Source organism: Salarias fasciatus, chromosome 13, assembly GCF_902148845.1.
Source record: "Salarias fasciatus chromosome 13, fSalaFa1.1, whole genome shotgun sequence".
NCBI lineage: Eukaryota > Metazoa > Chordata > Actinopteri > Blenniiformes > Blenniidae > Salarias > Salarias fasciatus.
The window spans coordinates 11354069-11369225 of record NC_043757.1 but is presented as its reverse complement, the minus strand read 5'-3'; the positions used below and the strand labels follow the sequence as shown (position 1 = coordinate 11369225).

Here is a 15157-nt window from a genome sequence, read left to right as displayed (position 1 = left end):
AAATGAAATGTTAATGCTAAGATGTCACACTGCACCGTTTTAAAAACAAAACTTGGGGTTATTCTCAGGATGCTAACCTGAAGGAGGCAGGTCTTTGATTCTTTATGCTCCACAACTCTACAGACATCTTAGATTTGAAGCCCTGAGGATACTGGAAAGCGGCATAAGAGCAGCTTATTCACCAAGCCTGGATCTCTCCACCACAGCTCTCTGCACTCCTCCTCTCACAGAATGGGAGAACCTGGTGTTTCCTTTGGCATTGTGACAAATGATATGTTCAGGCTTCTCAAACGAGGCTCAAAGGGTCTGATCAGTTCCTGGCTGCAGAACGTCATTCCTCTACCAACAAAACCCTGACTCGACAAAAAAATGTATTTTTGTTTGTTCTATCAATCTGTCCATCCTCCAGCTTTTAACCGCTTCCAGATGTGGATGGATTTCAACCTCAGAGCGCACATTTCTTTCTTTAAGACTGCCGGTCGTATCGACGCCCTGTGATAAACAGTATTGTCCGATTGCCTTCACTCATGTGTTCGTTTTGGCTCAGGAGCCAGAGACTGACGACAGCGGGACGGGGCAGGGCGAGGTGAGCAACTGGGACGTCAACGCCGAGCGGATAACCAGCACTGTTGGCAAACTCTGCAAGACGGAGTCCCAGAACCACATGTCTCCGAGGTAAACGGCCGAGCCTGTGCTCCATGTCTTTGTCAGCGAGTCGCTGGATTCCTGCAGTCTGGGATTTGAGATCAGTTCATCGGCTTCCTCGCGTTCGTCGCGTGTTTTCAGCCTCTTTCCGTTTGATCCTCTCCGCAGCAAAGCCGAGAACAGGCTGCAGAGACGTCCTCGCAGCACCTCCATGAAAGACCGGCAGAACTCCAAGGCTCAGAGCGACCGGACCAGCAGCATGGAGAGCGAGTGCTCCCCCGACTCGCGGCTCATCGCGCAGGTAAACGGCGCCGCCGCTGCAGACGCGCTCCGGTAGAATCCGTTTCACACTCCGCCCTTCTCACCCGTTTCCAAGGTTCCCAGGAAGTCCGTGTACGACCAGCTGAATCAGATCCTCATCTCCGACGAGCGCCTCCCGGAGAGCATCATCCTCATCAACACCATGGAGTGGCAAGGACAGGTGGGAGATTTTCTCACCGCAAGCGCCGCGCGCGATCAGGCTTGTCATCACGCGACCCGGCTTTATTCGAAGCGTCCGCAACCCGTCTTTTGTCCGTCCGAAAGCGAGCCGTCTCCCTGTCATCTGTGTTTGTGCGCAGTACGTAGCCGAGCTGCTCAACGAACAAGGCCAGCCCATTGTGTCCACCTGCTCTGCCGCCGACGTTCAGGCCGCCTTCAACACCATCGTGACTCGTATCCAGAGATTGTGAGTCCCGTGCACGCACACACACACACACACACACATACATACATACATACACACACTATATACCTCATATAGAATTCAAGGACGTCGATGCAGCTTTAAGTGCTTTCCCGCTGTAAAGCCATTCCGTCAGAACGGGCGATTTCTCCTGGAAACCTGGAGTCCAGCTCTCTTTCTTCCTTTCCTTTGATCCCTCCGCCTCGCTGTGACCTCCTCCCCTCGCGAGGCTGTTCCCATTAAGCGTGTTTTCTCCTCCATCCAGCTGAACCGCAATCTTTCAGTGATTCACACACCTGCTCCTCAGTCGACTTGTTTACTCCAGCTGGGGCTGTGTGACGTAACCTCAAACTCATCTCCCATGTTGACAGGGAGAAAAATAAATAAATAAATAAATAAACAGCTACAGGATTTTCCCTCAATGGTTAATCCGGGGAGTAAGGAGAACTTTGTAATCCCACAAAGATACGTACAAGAAAAAGGGAAATCCGAAGAGATTTCTGACTTAGTTGAATCAGTAGACATTTGATGTTTTCTACACTGCTTTTAATGTGGGTTGCTGGTTCTAATCCCTCTGAAAATGGATGGACAGGTTGAAAGTCCACAGCAGGCCAAATGTAGAAAAACAGGCAAAAAAAAATGTTTTGTCTTTTAAAGTGTACAGAACCTCAGTTTCAGTGTTGTTGTTTTTTTTGTTTTTTTTAATATCTCAGATTCATTTTAAAAATTGATTCGGTTTTGTATTTTTCCCTGCAGGGTTATCAATCCGTTCAGTTGAACCAGAGCGAGCTGTTCAGGCTCCTGCGGATGCCCGCTAATATAATTTCAAACCACATGAGAGGGAAAAGGGTCGGACTATTTTTAAATAAAGGGAAATCCGATTGAGATATGAATCTTTTCTGTCTGACGTCCATAATTCCTCACACACCCTCTCTGACCTACTTCTATAAATGAGATCTCGCGGTTAATTACTCCTTCCCTCCCTCCGCGCGCAGCTGTAACTGCAACGCGCAGACGCCGCCGACTATGAAAGTGGCGGTGGCAGGCGACCAGAGCTACCTCAGCACCATCCTGAGGTTCTTCGTGGAGCAGCTGGCCAACAAGACGCCCGACTGGCTCAGCTACATCCGCTTCCTGGTGATCCCCATCGGTGAGTGGCGGGTCCAGCGGGTCCACCTTCGGCGTGCCGCCGTTTTTGTCACACCAACGGTTCGTGTGCTCCCCCGACGCAGGCTCTCACCCTCTGGCGAAGTACGTGGCCTCCTTCGACAGTCGGTTCAACAGCATCTTTATGGACACTGCGTGGAGAGAGCTGTTCTGCAGGACGGAACGGCCCGCCTCAGGTACCGTCCCTCGCCGCCCCGCCCCGCCCCGCCCCGCACGGCTGCAGAGCAAGGCCCGCGTGTCTAATGCGCAGCCGGCCTGAAAGAGAAAGGAATGGGGTCAGAGCAAGGGTCACTGGCTGACAAGTGGGGGAAAAAAAAAAGAGAGAGAAAGATTTCTCCCCGTTGCAGAAGACAGCAGCAGCCTGTTTCGGATCACGGCTGCTGTCAGACGTCTGCCTCACACACCCGACCACAGCGACACAACGGGCTTTTCTTCGTCTGGCGATGAGATTATCGAGCTTTTAGTGGCATTTTCTGTCTGCTCGTTTTTAATGGTTTCAGCTATAAAACGTGGAATTGTTCTGCCGTTTGCAGCCAATTAACGCGACTCCGGGAAAGTAATAAAACATCCAGAATCAATCCGAGCATCATTAATTTGTTAGTTTAAGAATTTGTTGTAAATTGCCCTGAAAGCTTCTCCACTGTTAGGTTTGATTTCGTTCGCACACCCACTTTCAATTTGTACCTTTCACAAGCATGCACACAGGCGTGCACGTACACACGCACATCTGTATTTGAGCTTCTGTTCCCATCCTCCTCCATCATCACTTGTTCTGCTCAAACAAGCCCCGATACACTTCTCACTTATTAATTCATAGAATTCAAATCCCCACAGAGTTCCGCCTCATATTGAATCGTTCTAAAAGCACCGGATCTTCCATCTATTTTACATTTCACCGTTTTCTCTTCACCTTTACCAGGTGGGTAAAATAAATGGGCTTTCCAAAAAAAAAAACTTCATGCCGGGTTCTCAGAGGCGCACAGCAGGCTCCACGCAACGCAGAACATGGCCTTTACTTGACACACGATTTATCTCCCGTCGCACGGCTGACTTCTCCCAACATTCTAATGACATTTTACACTCAGCAAACTCCCGCCTCCGTAATTCAGTGGAATGCAAATGATTAATGCACGGTCCCCCCTCGCAGTCTGGCACGTGTGCGAATGAGCATGTGCATCAGTTGTCTCGCAGCTTGTTAGTCAGGTATAAAACGGGAGACGCTTGTTGTTAACATCGATTCTTTTCACCCCCCCTTTGCAGATAACATCGATGTAGCGGGAAGAGTCGTTCAGTACCTGGCCGGCGCCAACGTGTCCCACCAGTTCCCCATCTCAGAAGCCATGCTCACCTACAAACAGAAGAGGTAAAGCGGCTTCTGGCTGCGTCCGTCCGCTGCATATGTTCAGTATTTCTGTATGCATGCATACATTTGTGTGCTTTCTGTGCTCCGCCGCCTCGACTTTTAATACATAATTGGATGTTCTCTGATTTTGATCATGTTGGATGTTAGTCTGAAATGTGGCTGTCAATCCGAGCCTTTAATTAATTCCGGGGAATGTCAACAACGCTGCATGAGGAACATGGTTGAATCAGTATGCATGCAAGCCTGCAGCTGCGGGCGTATCTGCGAAGCACATCGAGAGACTCGCACACGTGAGAAGCTAATAATCATTTCAGCCCCCGCAGTCGATTGGATTTGGTGTTGTGGTACACATAAGCAGAGCATGCAGGTCTTGGCTGATTTCCAGTTTAAAAAAAAAAAAAAAAAATGAATACCCTCTGAGTAGAAGTAACAGTCACACACATACACACACTCAACAGACTGTTGCATTTCTGTGTGCATTTGCTTGTGTTCTCTCTGAGGTTTGACCAAACCCTTTCCCCTCTTGTAAGAGTGGCGTCCTATTGGTCAGAAGGTACTAAATACAACACAGTTTTAACACTGTTGCATTCCTTCTCCTCCCCTTTCCCTTTGATTTGCATTCAAGGAAAAGAAGTTTGTATTTTGATTTTTATATCAGGTATCTAATTCCACTCGTTTTGTTTTTTGCCCTCCCGGTTTGCCCTCCTCCATTTGGCTTGAGCTCCTTGCCGTGTGTTTAACATTCCCCCCTTTTCACACTCAACACTCACCGTGCCTCCACTCTGCACTCCGTCCTGACTTGTGTCTTTGGTTTGGTGTGACTTTGATTCTTACTCCGTCCTCTGTGTTGTTGCTGTGAAGATTTGCCTAACAACCTTCTAAACAAACACTGACAAAGTGAAGTTTTTTTTTTTTGTTTATCGAGACTAATTTTTAGATCGTGTAAGGTTTCAGGATCTGGGAAACACGCGCCATTTTTCCCTTCAACCGGCATCGCAACTAATATAACTGTATTCCACCTGTACAGTCATACAGACTGGACTTAGAGAACTTTTTTCTTTTCTGTATTGCAACCTTTACAGCCACTATAGAATAAAAGCTTGAGGCGGCCGTCATTCACCTGGAAGCATTCTGCTGTTTCACTGCTTCATGTCACGATGTCCTTCACACTAATTTTGACTCGATGTTTGCATGACGCAAAGAGAAATAATGTAGTGAGCCTTAAGTTGAAAAATAATTGGGAGTATAGGTCGTGACAGTCATGTGACACAGGTGGTGTTATTGGTTGTGTGAATGCCACTAACTACTAACTGATGCATGTACGCTCCCGTGTGTGCACATATTGTAGAAGATGAGTTAAATGCATTGTTTTGTGAGAAGCAGCAGCTGACGGCGGAGGTTTGTCAAAGCTGCTGATGCTACTTGTGATTTGATATGACAGATCTTGTCTCACGCCATTAAAAAACAGTTTTTATACGTGAGTAGTATCAATCTGGCTACCTGTAATTTAATAGTTTGATAATGGGGGAGCGTTCTGAATGCTGGGTTTCGTGTTTGCACCAGGACGACAGCAAGGCGTCCTGATATGAATCATGTTTAGTATGTAAATGAATTTTTCAGTGACTGAGGGGAGATTATTTCCTAGCGTAGGAAGTCGTCACATCACAGGACTCGGCTCAGATTTTTTGCTCTTTTATTACGAAACCAGAGATTCTTTTGGAAGTCTCTAAATCAAACATCGCTTCAACACGTCAGAGTTAGCTGTGTGAAGAAGCTGCACAGCTTTCAGAGCACGACTGGTTGTAAGGAGCGGTCCTCTCATTCATTTCATCGTACCGTGACCCTCGAGGTGACCCCATTCCACCCGAGCCAGTCATGTGCCATGTCCCGCCACGCTGGGGCATGGCACCGGCGACGCCATCTTCCTTCCAGGACCATTCAGTGTTCATGTGCACCACTGGAGTGTTGGCAGCGCTCACCCCCCCCCACCACCTCCCCGCCACCGCTGGACTCACTCATCGTCTCTCTGCTCTCTCTTTGTCCACAGCCCGGACGAAGACTCCTGTCAGAAGTTTGTGCCATTCATCGGGGTAAGAGCTCGCCATCGGGCTCAAGTGGTTGTCGCTCTTTGTGTTTGCTTCAGCTTTAACGTGCTTCTTTATCATCGCAGGTTGTGAAAGTGGGAATTGTGGAGCAAAGCCTCTCGACGTCAGGTGAGACGGGCGGCGGGGTTTAGGAGCTCTGAGCCTCCAACATCTTCCTGTTGATTCCTTTAGACCAGGATCAGTGAAAGGTAGACGTGAGGAACGAGCTGTTAGTGGAACGGTTGTGCTGAATACAGACGGGGATGTGGAATCTGAATTGTTTTCATTCTAATGATCAACTAAGGATGGTACAACGGTTTGCTTTGTAAATGTCATTGTCTTATTAATAGAATAGACTTTATTTATCTCACCTTGGAGAAATTTACCGTTACAGAGGCTCATAGAACACACAGGGAGGTGCAAAAAAATGAGAAAATGTGCAAATTAAGAATAAGTGATAGTGCAAATATTAATAAAGTCTCAAGTCGATGGTCTGGATTTGAAGAGGTGGGGCTTTTGAAGTGTTCATTCAGTCACCGGTCCTGCTCCGTTAGCAAACGGTTTGTTCTCCTGATGTCCAACATCACAACCTTCAGCTTCCTCTTGTCTCTATGAACTGAGGATGGAACAGACTGGCTGGACCCTCTGCTCCCCCATGTGGTACAAAGTGGTATTACACAGGATCTCATTCTGGGGCAGGACCTTTGTGATCTAAAGAGATGTTTTTTCATCAAATAAAATTTGCCTGGAGCTGTAAAACATGTAAATTCTCCAGCTTGAGGAACAAAAACTTTAAAACTCATTGCTGTAAATATTAATATTAATAATAATTAAAAAAAAAAAAAAAAACCAGTTTGGATTCATGAAGTGTCTCAGGTAAGTTTCCAGAGCTGCAGATTTTAGAATCCTGGTCTGGGGCTTCACCGTTTGTAAACTCTTGTGGTTAGCGCTGTGGCCTCACGGTGGCGCCGTGGGGTTGAGCCACTGTTTTCCCACCTCTGCACCTTGCACGTGGCTAACTTTACCTGCCTTCTGCTGTCTGCAGTGGACTCTGACGACGCGATGGGCGGCAACACGAGCATCCTGTCCTCGCCGACCCCTCCGACGGCTGGTCCGTACGGGAAGGAGATCGGGGGAACCCCCCCACAGTCCCCCTCTGTGTCCACCGCCCTGTCTGGAGCTGGGTACGACAACATCTCACACTGTCTGTGAAACACGCCCCGGCCTCTCTGTGTGCATGTCTGACTGGACGCCGTGCTGCGCAGATCTCCGTGTTCGGGCAGCGAGGTGATGGGCCTGCAGGTGGACTACTGGACCTGGCAAGGCCCCGAGAAGAAGAAAGAAGGGGAGAAGAGAGACGTGGGACTGAAGAACACCCTGAAGAGCAACTTCCGCTCCCTGCAGGTCAGCCGCCTGCCCTGCGGCGGGGAGCTCACCCCCCCACCCAGCATGGCCATGACCGTCGTCACCAAGGAGAAGAACAAGAAAGGTGCGCTTCCCGCCCTGCTTCTCGCTGCCCGTCATGTAATCGCTCTAAAAATGTCCACAGGACATCAGTGGCAGCTTTCGTTTTGATCACCTTCCGGGGGCCATGCTAAGTTTACCCTCCTTCCGGAGTTCTGCGGGTCCGCCCCTGGAGCCGGTATTAAAAGAGGGACCTTTTCACCTCCAGAGTGAAGCAGAGATGAGAAGCAGACGGTAAACCCGTCTCTCTCTAGCTCCACGCCCCCGTTCCTTTTTATTTTCAGACGTTTGCTCCTCAGCCCCGACTGACACTGACTCAAGTGACACCGCTCGAGGCACTTTATCACACTTCACACAGTCTCGTCTGGAGACACACACACTCCGAACTGCCTGTGTTCTAATATGCATTAAGTACTCCACAAAAAAAAGAAGAAAAGAAAAATCCAAGACTGCATTTCTAGAGAGAGAGAAAAAGGAGTTTCCATGACTCAATCTGCTCTTCTTCCTCCATTTCCAGTTATTTTCCTCAGCAAAAAGCCCAAGGAGAAAGAGCTGGACTCTAAGAGCCAAGTGATTGACGGCATCAGCAGGTTGATCTGCACCGCCAAGCACCAGCACACCATGCTGAGAGGTGAGAGAGCGTCCAGCTGCGGCTGCACCGCCATCTGCTGTTGATCCAACACACCAGCGCCGGCCGCTGTAAACAAACAATTATGCTCCCGTCCAACAGCTGCCAGCGTAAATCACCCAGCTTAGACCAGCGCTTTTTTTTTTTTTTTTTAAATTTAATTCCCTGTTTTCACCTCTTGTCCTCCCGTTCGTTTTCAGTCACCATCGACGGAGTGGAGTGGAACGACGTCAAGTTTTTCCAGCTCGCCGCCCAGTGGCCGACGCATGTCAAGCACTTCCCGGTGGGAATCTTCGGTTACACGAAGCCCGTGTGAACCCCCTCTGTTCCCCCTCCCCTCCACCTGCCCCCGCCCGCCCCCGTGCCACCATCTGCTCTAATGCCAGCAGAATCTCCGCTGCGCTCGTCGCATCGAGAGGCGACCGGGAATCAGAGGAGCCGCCAGGCCCCCCCGACCCCCCCCCAGACTCGACGGCAGTAATAGTTTTCCTGTGGAAATCTTACTGACCCACAACCACGTGTTTCAATACACAGATTTCATGTCGTCAATTTGATGTTTTCGATGTTGTTGGGTGTTGTTGTTTTTCTTTTCTTTTCTTTTTTTGGTTTTTTTACACACTACGAAAAGAACAAGTACTATTTTGTAAGATTTGTGCTACCGCCTCGGAGGTATTTTGAGGTTTTTTGACAATTTGCCACATTTCGATAATGGCAGCTGTGTTTGCACTTTGTTTTTGTTAACATTTTTTTTTTATTATTATTTCTGTGAAATCCTACATTTATTGTTACTCTATAGACAATGGAGGAGTGTGCTGGTGACGTGCAGTGGCGTGCGTGCGATTGTTTGGAGACCGTGTTTGTGTTTTGTTGTTGAAAGTTGGAATATTGCTGTGAATCTAGATGGAAAACCTTCTCTTCTAACTCAGTGCTCAGTTTTTCTTACTCGTCCCTTTACTTTTCCCCCCCCTGACAGGTCAGTTTTTTTTCTAGGAAGGTGCAGAGAAGTCTTTTTTTTTTTTTTTTGCCTCGTTGTTTTGAAGCACACTTCAGCTCTCGCAAAGTATTTGAAGGTAGCTATAATGAATGTAGCTATGATACATTTATTAGCAGTTTGATAAGTTGAATTAATTCTTATTCCTTTTTTGGTGAGAGTGTACATTTATACTGGACAGTAACAACCACTTAGAAGCAGGGTAACGACTTCATCCAACCCCCCCCCCCCCCCCCAACAGCTGAAAGCCAAATTTAGACTTGTATGAACCGTCTCGCCGTTCCTCGCAGCGGCAGGTTCCACCTGTGTTTGTTAATCCGGCCCTTCTGGAGTCACTTCAGGTTGAATTTGTTTGATGGATCGCAGCCACCTCGCTCAACCGAGACTGTGCGTCGATGTGCCAAAAGTCAAGTTTGCTTTACAGTCGATCGGCGAGCGCTCCCGGCTCGGCCAAACGCTGTCCGTCAAAACTCGAGATGTAACGATTATTGTGGTCCCTGTGGAGATCGATACTAGAATTTTAGCAGTGGTTTTCAAAGTGTGGAACACCGGAGAGCTTCTTTCTTTTTTTTTGTGTGGTCATGGTAAAAAAGAAAAAAAAAAAGTATAGGTCAAATTTGTAAATATTTTAATAAATTTACATTTAGATCAGATTTTATTGTGGAATTATAATATAATCCCTAATAAATAAGTGTGATATTAATCATCAAGATTCCTTCATCTTGCATGAGAAGACTGTTAATGTTAAAGAGCTATTAGTGATCGATTGGTCTGATCGAAAGTCAAGTGATCCGGCCACACTCTGAAAACCCCTGAGCGACAGAATCCGGTCGAAAACACGAATCGTCGCAGACCTGAAACAATTACCACGGTGTCCTTTTTGACACGGCGCGCGAGCCGGAAGGAACCCGGAAACGCGCTGCTGGCGTCGCGTCGAGACCATTACGTCTCGATTTACCGGCGCGAGCGACTCGACTGGAAACGTGCCGCCAGTGTTGCTTTTGAAATATGACGACAAGCGCGCTGAGTCTTTGCCACAGATGTCCAAGTCACTGCCTGATGTGTGTGTGCGTGCGTGCGTGTGTGTGCTTGATGGTACTCCCTGAATAGTGTTACCCGTGAACCTTTTGCAATAGGAAACCTTTGGACAAAGGGCCTTCTGGATGAGTTTGTTGCTTTTTATAAAGTGAAGACTTAATGAGCTTTGATAGGCTGGCTTTTTTTTTTTTTTAATTTTAGTATTGTATATAAATATATACAAGATATACTATTGTGAATTGCAAACCCTGCCCCCCCCCTTTTCAGTAAATTGAAAGCACAAATAGTGTACCTTATTATTTCTAGACATTAATGCCAAATATATTTCCAGAACTCATAACTATTGTCTTGTACAATGCAAACACTATTAGATATGTTGTCATACATTTCCCTCACTTTGTAATGCACTTTCATGTGGTTTTATACACATTGTAGCTCAAATTTGGGATACATTTTGTTTCTGTGGGAAGGAAGGGGGGGGGGGGTTAATGAGTGACGAGAGTTGTTATATTTGAAATGCAAACCACTACCTATAGTCAAGGGAAAGAAGGCCGGCGTGACGATGAGTTTATTACCGATGCGTTCAAATGCCCTGTGAGGTGTGAAAAACCGTCGCGGCCGTCTGTTACCTAATGTTCTGCCACTTAAATGTTCCATTTTTTTTGCAGCTACCGCCGTTTGTCTGCCTGTGACTACACAGTCCCGAGTTCTCCTGGCCAGCCCTCGCTGCATTAAGTGTTACCAGGCTCAGAGTTGCTTTGAGGGAATTTGTTATGCAGATTTAGCCTTGAAAATATTACACGACAAGCGTATTTCAATGTATTTGACCTCAAGAGTTCCTTTTTCTTTTTTTTTTTCTTGCCCTAAATCGGAGGTAGCATGGGGGCGTTTGACAAGACTGGACCAATGAGCAGGCATGCTCACAGCAAAACGACAACCCTGACATCAGTGTTAACGCTTTTACTATCGGTCAAACTCCAGCTAACGCCATGCCATCTCATTGCTCCTGTTACTTGAAATGCCACCCAGTGTCTTTGCACAAACCCTATTTTAAATGACATGACAGTATTTTTAAATCTTACCACTAAAAATATGGGTTACTCTGCATGTTTTACTATAGATGTAAATATGTTTTGGATTTTTATATTGTTTTTGTTTCTTTCCATGCTCTCACAAGCAAGTTGTGTTTAATAAAAATTTTTAATCTTCTGTACAAATGGCTCGTCTTTTATTCGGGGGTTGCACGGCGAGACAAGATGGCGGAAGACGGCGCCGGGCGCTCCTCAGGGGGCGGAGATGGAGGGCAGGTTGATGTAGCTCTTCATGGGGGGCAGCGGTTTGATCTTGCGTCCCGCCCAGCCGCCCTTCCTCTGCCACAGGCCGCTGGAGGGCCGGATGCCGAGCCAGCGGTTGCGGCCGGCTTTGCCGATGATTCTTTTGTTGTGGTCGATGTTGGAGACGCGTCCCACCGTCACCATGCACGTCTCCAACACCTGTGTGTGTGCAACACAGCCTTTCAGCTTAATGCAGCAAAATGTGTTAAAACAAGTGTAATCCTTGAGAAGATAATCCCACCTGAACCTGCTGCTTGGAGGGAAGCTGAACGATGGCGGTGCCGTTTACTTTGCGCAGCAAAACTCCGCTTGTGCCTGGAAACGAAAAGAGAAAACACATTTCAGTCTGTTCATTCACATTTGTGTTACTCAGGTTTTTTTCTTAATGTACACAACTTTGACAAGTTAAAGCTGCATCACTGTCCTCTTCACATCAGCCTCAAACAGTGCGACCCCAAGTGGACAAATTTGGAACTGCACATGATTTGATTTTACTGAATTATTTTGTTTTAAACACTTTGCAAAGCCCTCACTTCAGACAGTTTTGGTCCACTGTCCACGTTTCACACTCCTGAACTAATTAATGAGTGACATCTTTCAATGTCACCCGTGAAAGTGCCTTTTGTGTATTTAGTCGCTGACATTTTAGTACTTCGCACTGCAGTTTAACACAATCTAATTTTTTTTGCACTTGTTACTGCAGAAATAAAATGTTTGATCTTGAAAAAGTTCATACATTTCTAAACCCAAGCCTTGGTATGTTAACCATGCATAACCACAACAAAAAAAGTTTATAAAGAAAGTGGAATAAAAATGCATGTTTGAAATGTGGAGAAAAATCAACAAACAACTAAAAAGTTCAGTTGAAATAACTGAAAAACTTCAAAATAAAGTGTTTTTTTTTTTTTTGATATATGCAAAATAAACTACATATTTGTTGCTGTGTATTTAACTGCTCTTTTAAAGGGTAACAACAGCTGGTCGAAGCAACTTGCACCGTAGTTTGAACACTGTATGTACTTCCTGTCGCAGACTGGGATTTGAACAAAAATTACATGTGGAAGTTTTTTAGAAATGCTCTCTTTCCATCCAATGCTTTATGTTTTGCAGCATCATCTGTGTTGCATTTGCTGGGAACTTAAGTCAAAACTGGCTCAGTTGTAGCTGCAGCAGTCCGCTCATCAAGTTCAATTACCTGCAGCTCGGATGAGCTCTGACCCCTTGCCAGGTTGTATTTCCAGGTTGTTGACCAGCGTTCCCACAGGGAGCGCTCCCAGCGGGTAGGCGTCGCCCTCGTTGGCCGACACTGCACAGTCGAACATTCCACATTAAAACCCCGGTCATCTCAACGCAGTTCTAACAGAAAAAACAGCCGCGTCGTACCTGCCATGCGCCCAATAACTCCGGATGTTTTAATGGTATCTCCCGCCTGCATGTTCTCCGTGGCGATGAGCCACCTCTTCCGGTTCCCTCCTGCTACCAGAGCGATATCAGCAGATCTGAGGGGACAAAAATCCATTCAGAAACCTTTTTGGTTTTTTTCATATTTCTATTATAAACACCGATCGAAGTCCTGTGTGTGTGTGTGTGTGTGTGTGTGTGTGTGTTAGAGCAGATGCTCACCTGCATGGGTCGTATCTCACTTCAATCACCTTTTCTTCAAAAGGCTTCCCCTCTTTATCAGGTTCGTAGCGTAATCGCTGGAAGTCTATCCAGCGGTATTTTTGTTTGTGTCCTCCACCGATGCCGTGTACACGGATTTTTCCTGTGGGGTAAACAAGAAAATAAGTGAGTTTTTTTCTCGGTTATAACGGTTAATGCAACAAAAATGCTGTGAGAATTCACCCTTATGCTGAACTGAACATCCTAAACTGATGAGATACACATTGAATTCATCTGAAATTACTTTCTTGGTTTTGAAAACTGGCTGCAACCGAGGATCATTCTCACTGCAATTCATCAATCTTGTATTTAAAAAAAAAAAAAAGTGGCTGTGTTTACCTGTGTGGTCTCGGCCTCCTGTCTTCCTCATCCCCATGGGCTTGATGCTGTACTTGTCCCTCTGCTTCCAGTTTATCCTGTTCTGCTCCAGAGATGCTGTGGTGAGGAATCCTCTGCACTGTCCTACGAGGCTGTACATCTGAGGTCCCTTTGACTGGGCCACCACCTGCCAGCACCACGAAGAGAAACACAGTCAGTTTGGAAAACAGTAATCATGTGACAGAGTTTTACTGGGGTGACAGTGGTTTAATTTTTACCTGTGAGGAGATCAGACCCGGCTGGGACAAAGTCAGGGAGCGCAGAGCTCGACTAAGACAGGACACCGCCATCACTGAACCTTTCTGCAGGCAGAGAGCAGAGCCAACCTGATATTACTGCTCAATGAATGTATTTGATCAAAGTTCTTTCAATTGAGTAGTACATGTTCTCGGAATGTTTTCATTTGATACATTTCTCCGTGAAGTATGCCATGAAGCATCTGTGAATTACATAATTGGGTCATATTCTGCAAATCCCACCAAATCAGCGCCTAACTTAACGTTTGGAACCTTACATATTCAGTGATTAAATGCACTACTCAATAAATACGACACAAAATACACTCACGTATGCAGTGCGGACGAAATCAGTCGAACTTGAATGACCCAAGCACTGTCTCTGCTCAAGATTGTAACGGGCTAGAGTTCAATAATTGTGTTTCTGGAATTATGTTCAATGTTCAATGACAGCCTCCGTTAGCCTCTGTTAGCTTAGCCGGGTGTTCCCCAGATTAATTTCCATTTCCTTCAGTTTTCTGTTCAGTGATCGTAACATATACAACAACACGCCTTACATGAGCTTCGTGAAACAAACCTGGGTTTGATACGATTTAAGCCAACATGTAAATCTGACTTTATTCCATCCACAGTTTCCTCTCGGCGTCCTTCATGATCCTACACGCTGCGTCGCACAGTGATGACGTCAGCGTCGCCTTAGTGTAATTTTTGTGTATTTAGAATGGTGGAATATTCATGTTAAAAATGATAATAAATATTTTCTTTGCATTATGTGAAAGGGATGCGTTGACATGCACATAGTTTGAATCCGTCTTCAACCACATTTTCTAACGACTGTTTTGGGTTTGGCCACTAGGTGGCAGCACTCAGTTTACAACGTGAGATCTCCTTCAATGCATCTGCAATAATCTGCATCCCTGGATCATGAAAATCACAAAGACACGGAAGGCAATTGCATAATAATAGATGAACACAAATGGACCACCGATTTGAAAAAAAAAATACACACAAACAATCTCAACAAATCAAAAGACCTGCCATCAAATGGAAAACAGCATGCAATGTAACAAATACAAGACTTTCACATTCAAAATGTTACATAATAATAAATATATGAAAAGGAACCAAAGAGATACAAGTAAAATTGGAAATATCAATGTACAAAACCACAAAACAATCTCAAAAAGATGCCAAACACTCAGTGACTCAATGTAACAAACCAAGAGCCATAAAATGATAAAAGATGGGCAACTCATCATCCATTCAAAGAACAGTTAGTTGACAGGATTTACTCTCACATAACTGGGTGTGTCAAAGAAACACATAAATACCAAGCCACAAATACCAGCCATAAATACCAACCAAAAAACTCACCTGTTTACACGCCCTTGAGTTTCAAGCACTATATGAAGTAAAGTCAATTCATCGGTTTACATTGGGTGG

General features: G+C 46.0%; 2 protein-coding genes across 3 annotated transcripts in view; one reads left to right on the top strand and one right to left on the bottom strand.

The window, feature by feature from the left end:
- The window catches only part of LOC115398944 (phosphofurin acidic cluster sorting protein 2), a 44988-nt gene extending 33841 nt beyond the window's left edge, over window positions 1-11147 (top strand). The window contains exons 12-25 of one of the 2 annotated variants that reach the window (XM_030106013.1): window positions 548-675; window positions 814-946; window positions 1022-1126; window positions 1266-1372; window positions 2365-2519; window positions 2602-2712; window positions 3797-3899; window positions 4525-4557; window positions 5947-5989; window positions 6070-6112; window positions 7029-7167; window positions 7249-7472; window positions 7965-8078; window positions 8276-11147. In XM_030106013.1, the coding sequence (XP_029961873.1) occupies window positions 548-675; window positions 814-946; window positions 1022-1126; window positions 1266-1372; window positions 2365-2519; window positions 2602-2712; window positions 3797-3899; window positions 4525-4557; window positions 5947-5989; window positions 6070-6112; window positions 7029-7167; window positions 7249-7472; window positions 7965-8078; window positions 8276-8391 (1554 nt within the window). In that variant the 3' untranslated portion in view covers window positions 8392-11147. The remainder of the gene's footprint in view (window positions 1-547; window positions 676-813; window positions 947-1021; window positions 1127-1265; window positions 1373-2364; window positions 2520-2601; window positions 2713-3796; window positions 3900-4524; window positions 4558-5946; window positions 5990-6069; window positions 6113-7028; window positions 7168-7248; window positions 7473-7964; window positions 8079-8275) is intronic. The other variant, XM_030106014.1, reaches the window with a different exon arrangement.
- mrpl2 (mitochondrial ribosomal protein L2) lies at window positions 10954-14395 on the bottom strand. Its single transcript, XM_030106015.1, has 8 exons — window positions 14292-14395; window positions 13697-13780; window positions 13440-13605; window positions 13062-13203; window positions 12822-12937; window positions 12634-12744; window positions 11680-11753; window positions 10954-11597 (listed from the first exon to the last, which is right to left on the bottom strand). Exons 2-8 carry the CDS (start codon window positions 13766-13768, stop codon window positions 11388-11390), a joined length of 891 nt encoding a protein of 296 aa, XP_029961875.1. The 5' UTR covers window positions 13769-13780; window positions 14292-14395; the 3' UTR covers window positions 10954-11387.
- Window positions 14396-15157: the final 762 nt, after the last annotated feature.

Bases quoted from the DNA above. Each gene is read 5' to 3' on its own strand.
- mrpl2 (XM_030106015.1), bottom strand. From the start codon at position 13,768: ATGGCGGTGTCCTGTCTTAGTCGAGCTCTGCGCTCCCTGACTTTGTCC. The intron at 12,938-13,061 runs GTGAGCATCTGC...TTGTCCCCTCAG, and splicing joins GTGAGATACGACCCATGCAG to ATCTGCTGATATCGCTCTGG. The intron at 11,598-11,679 runs GTGGGATTATCT...GCACACACACAG, and splicing joins CCTCCAAGCAGCAGGTTCAG to GTGTTGGAGACGTGCATGGT.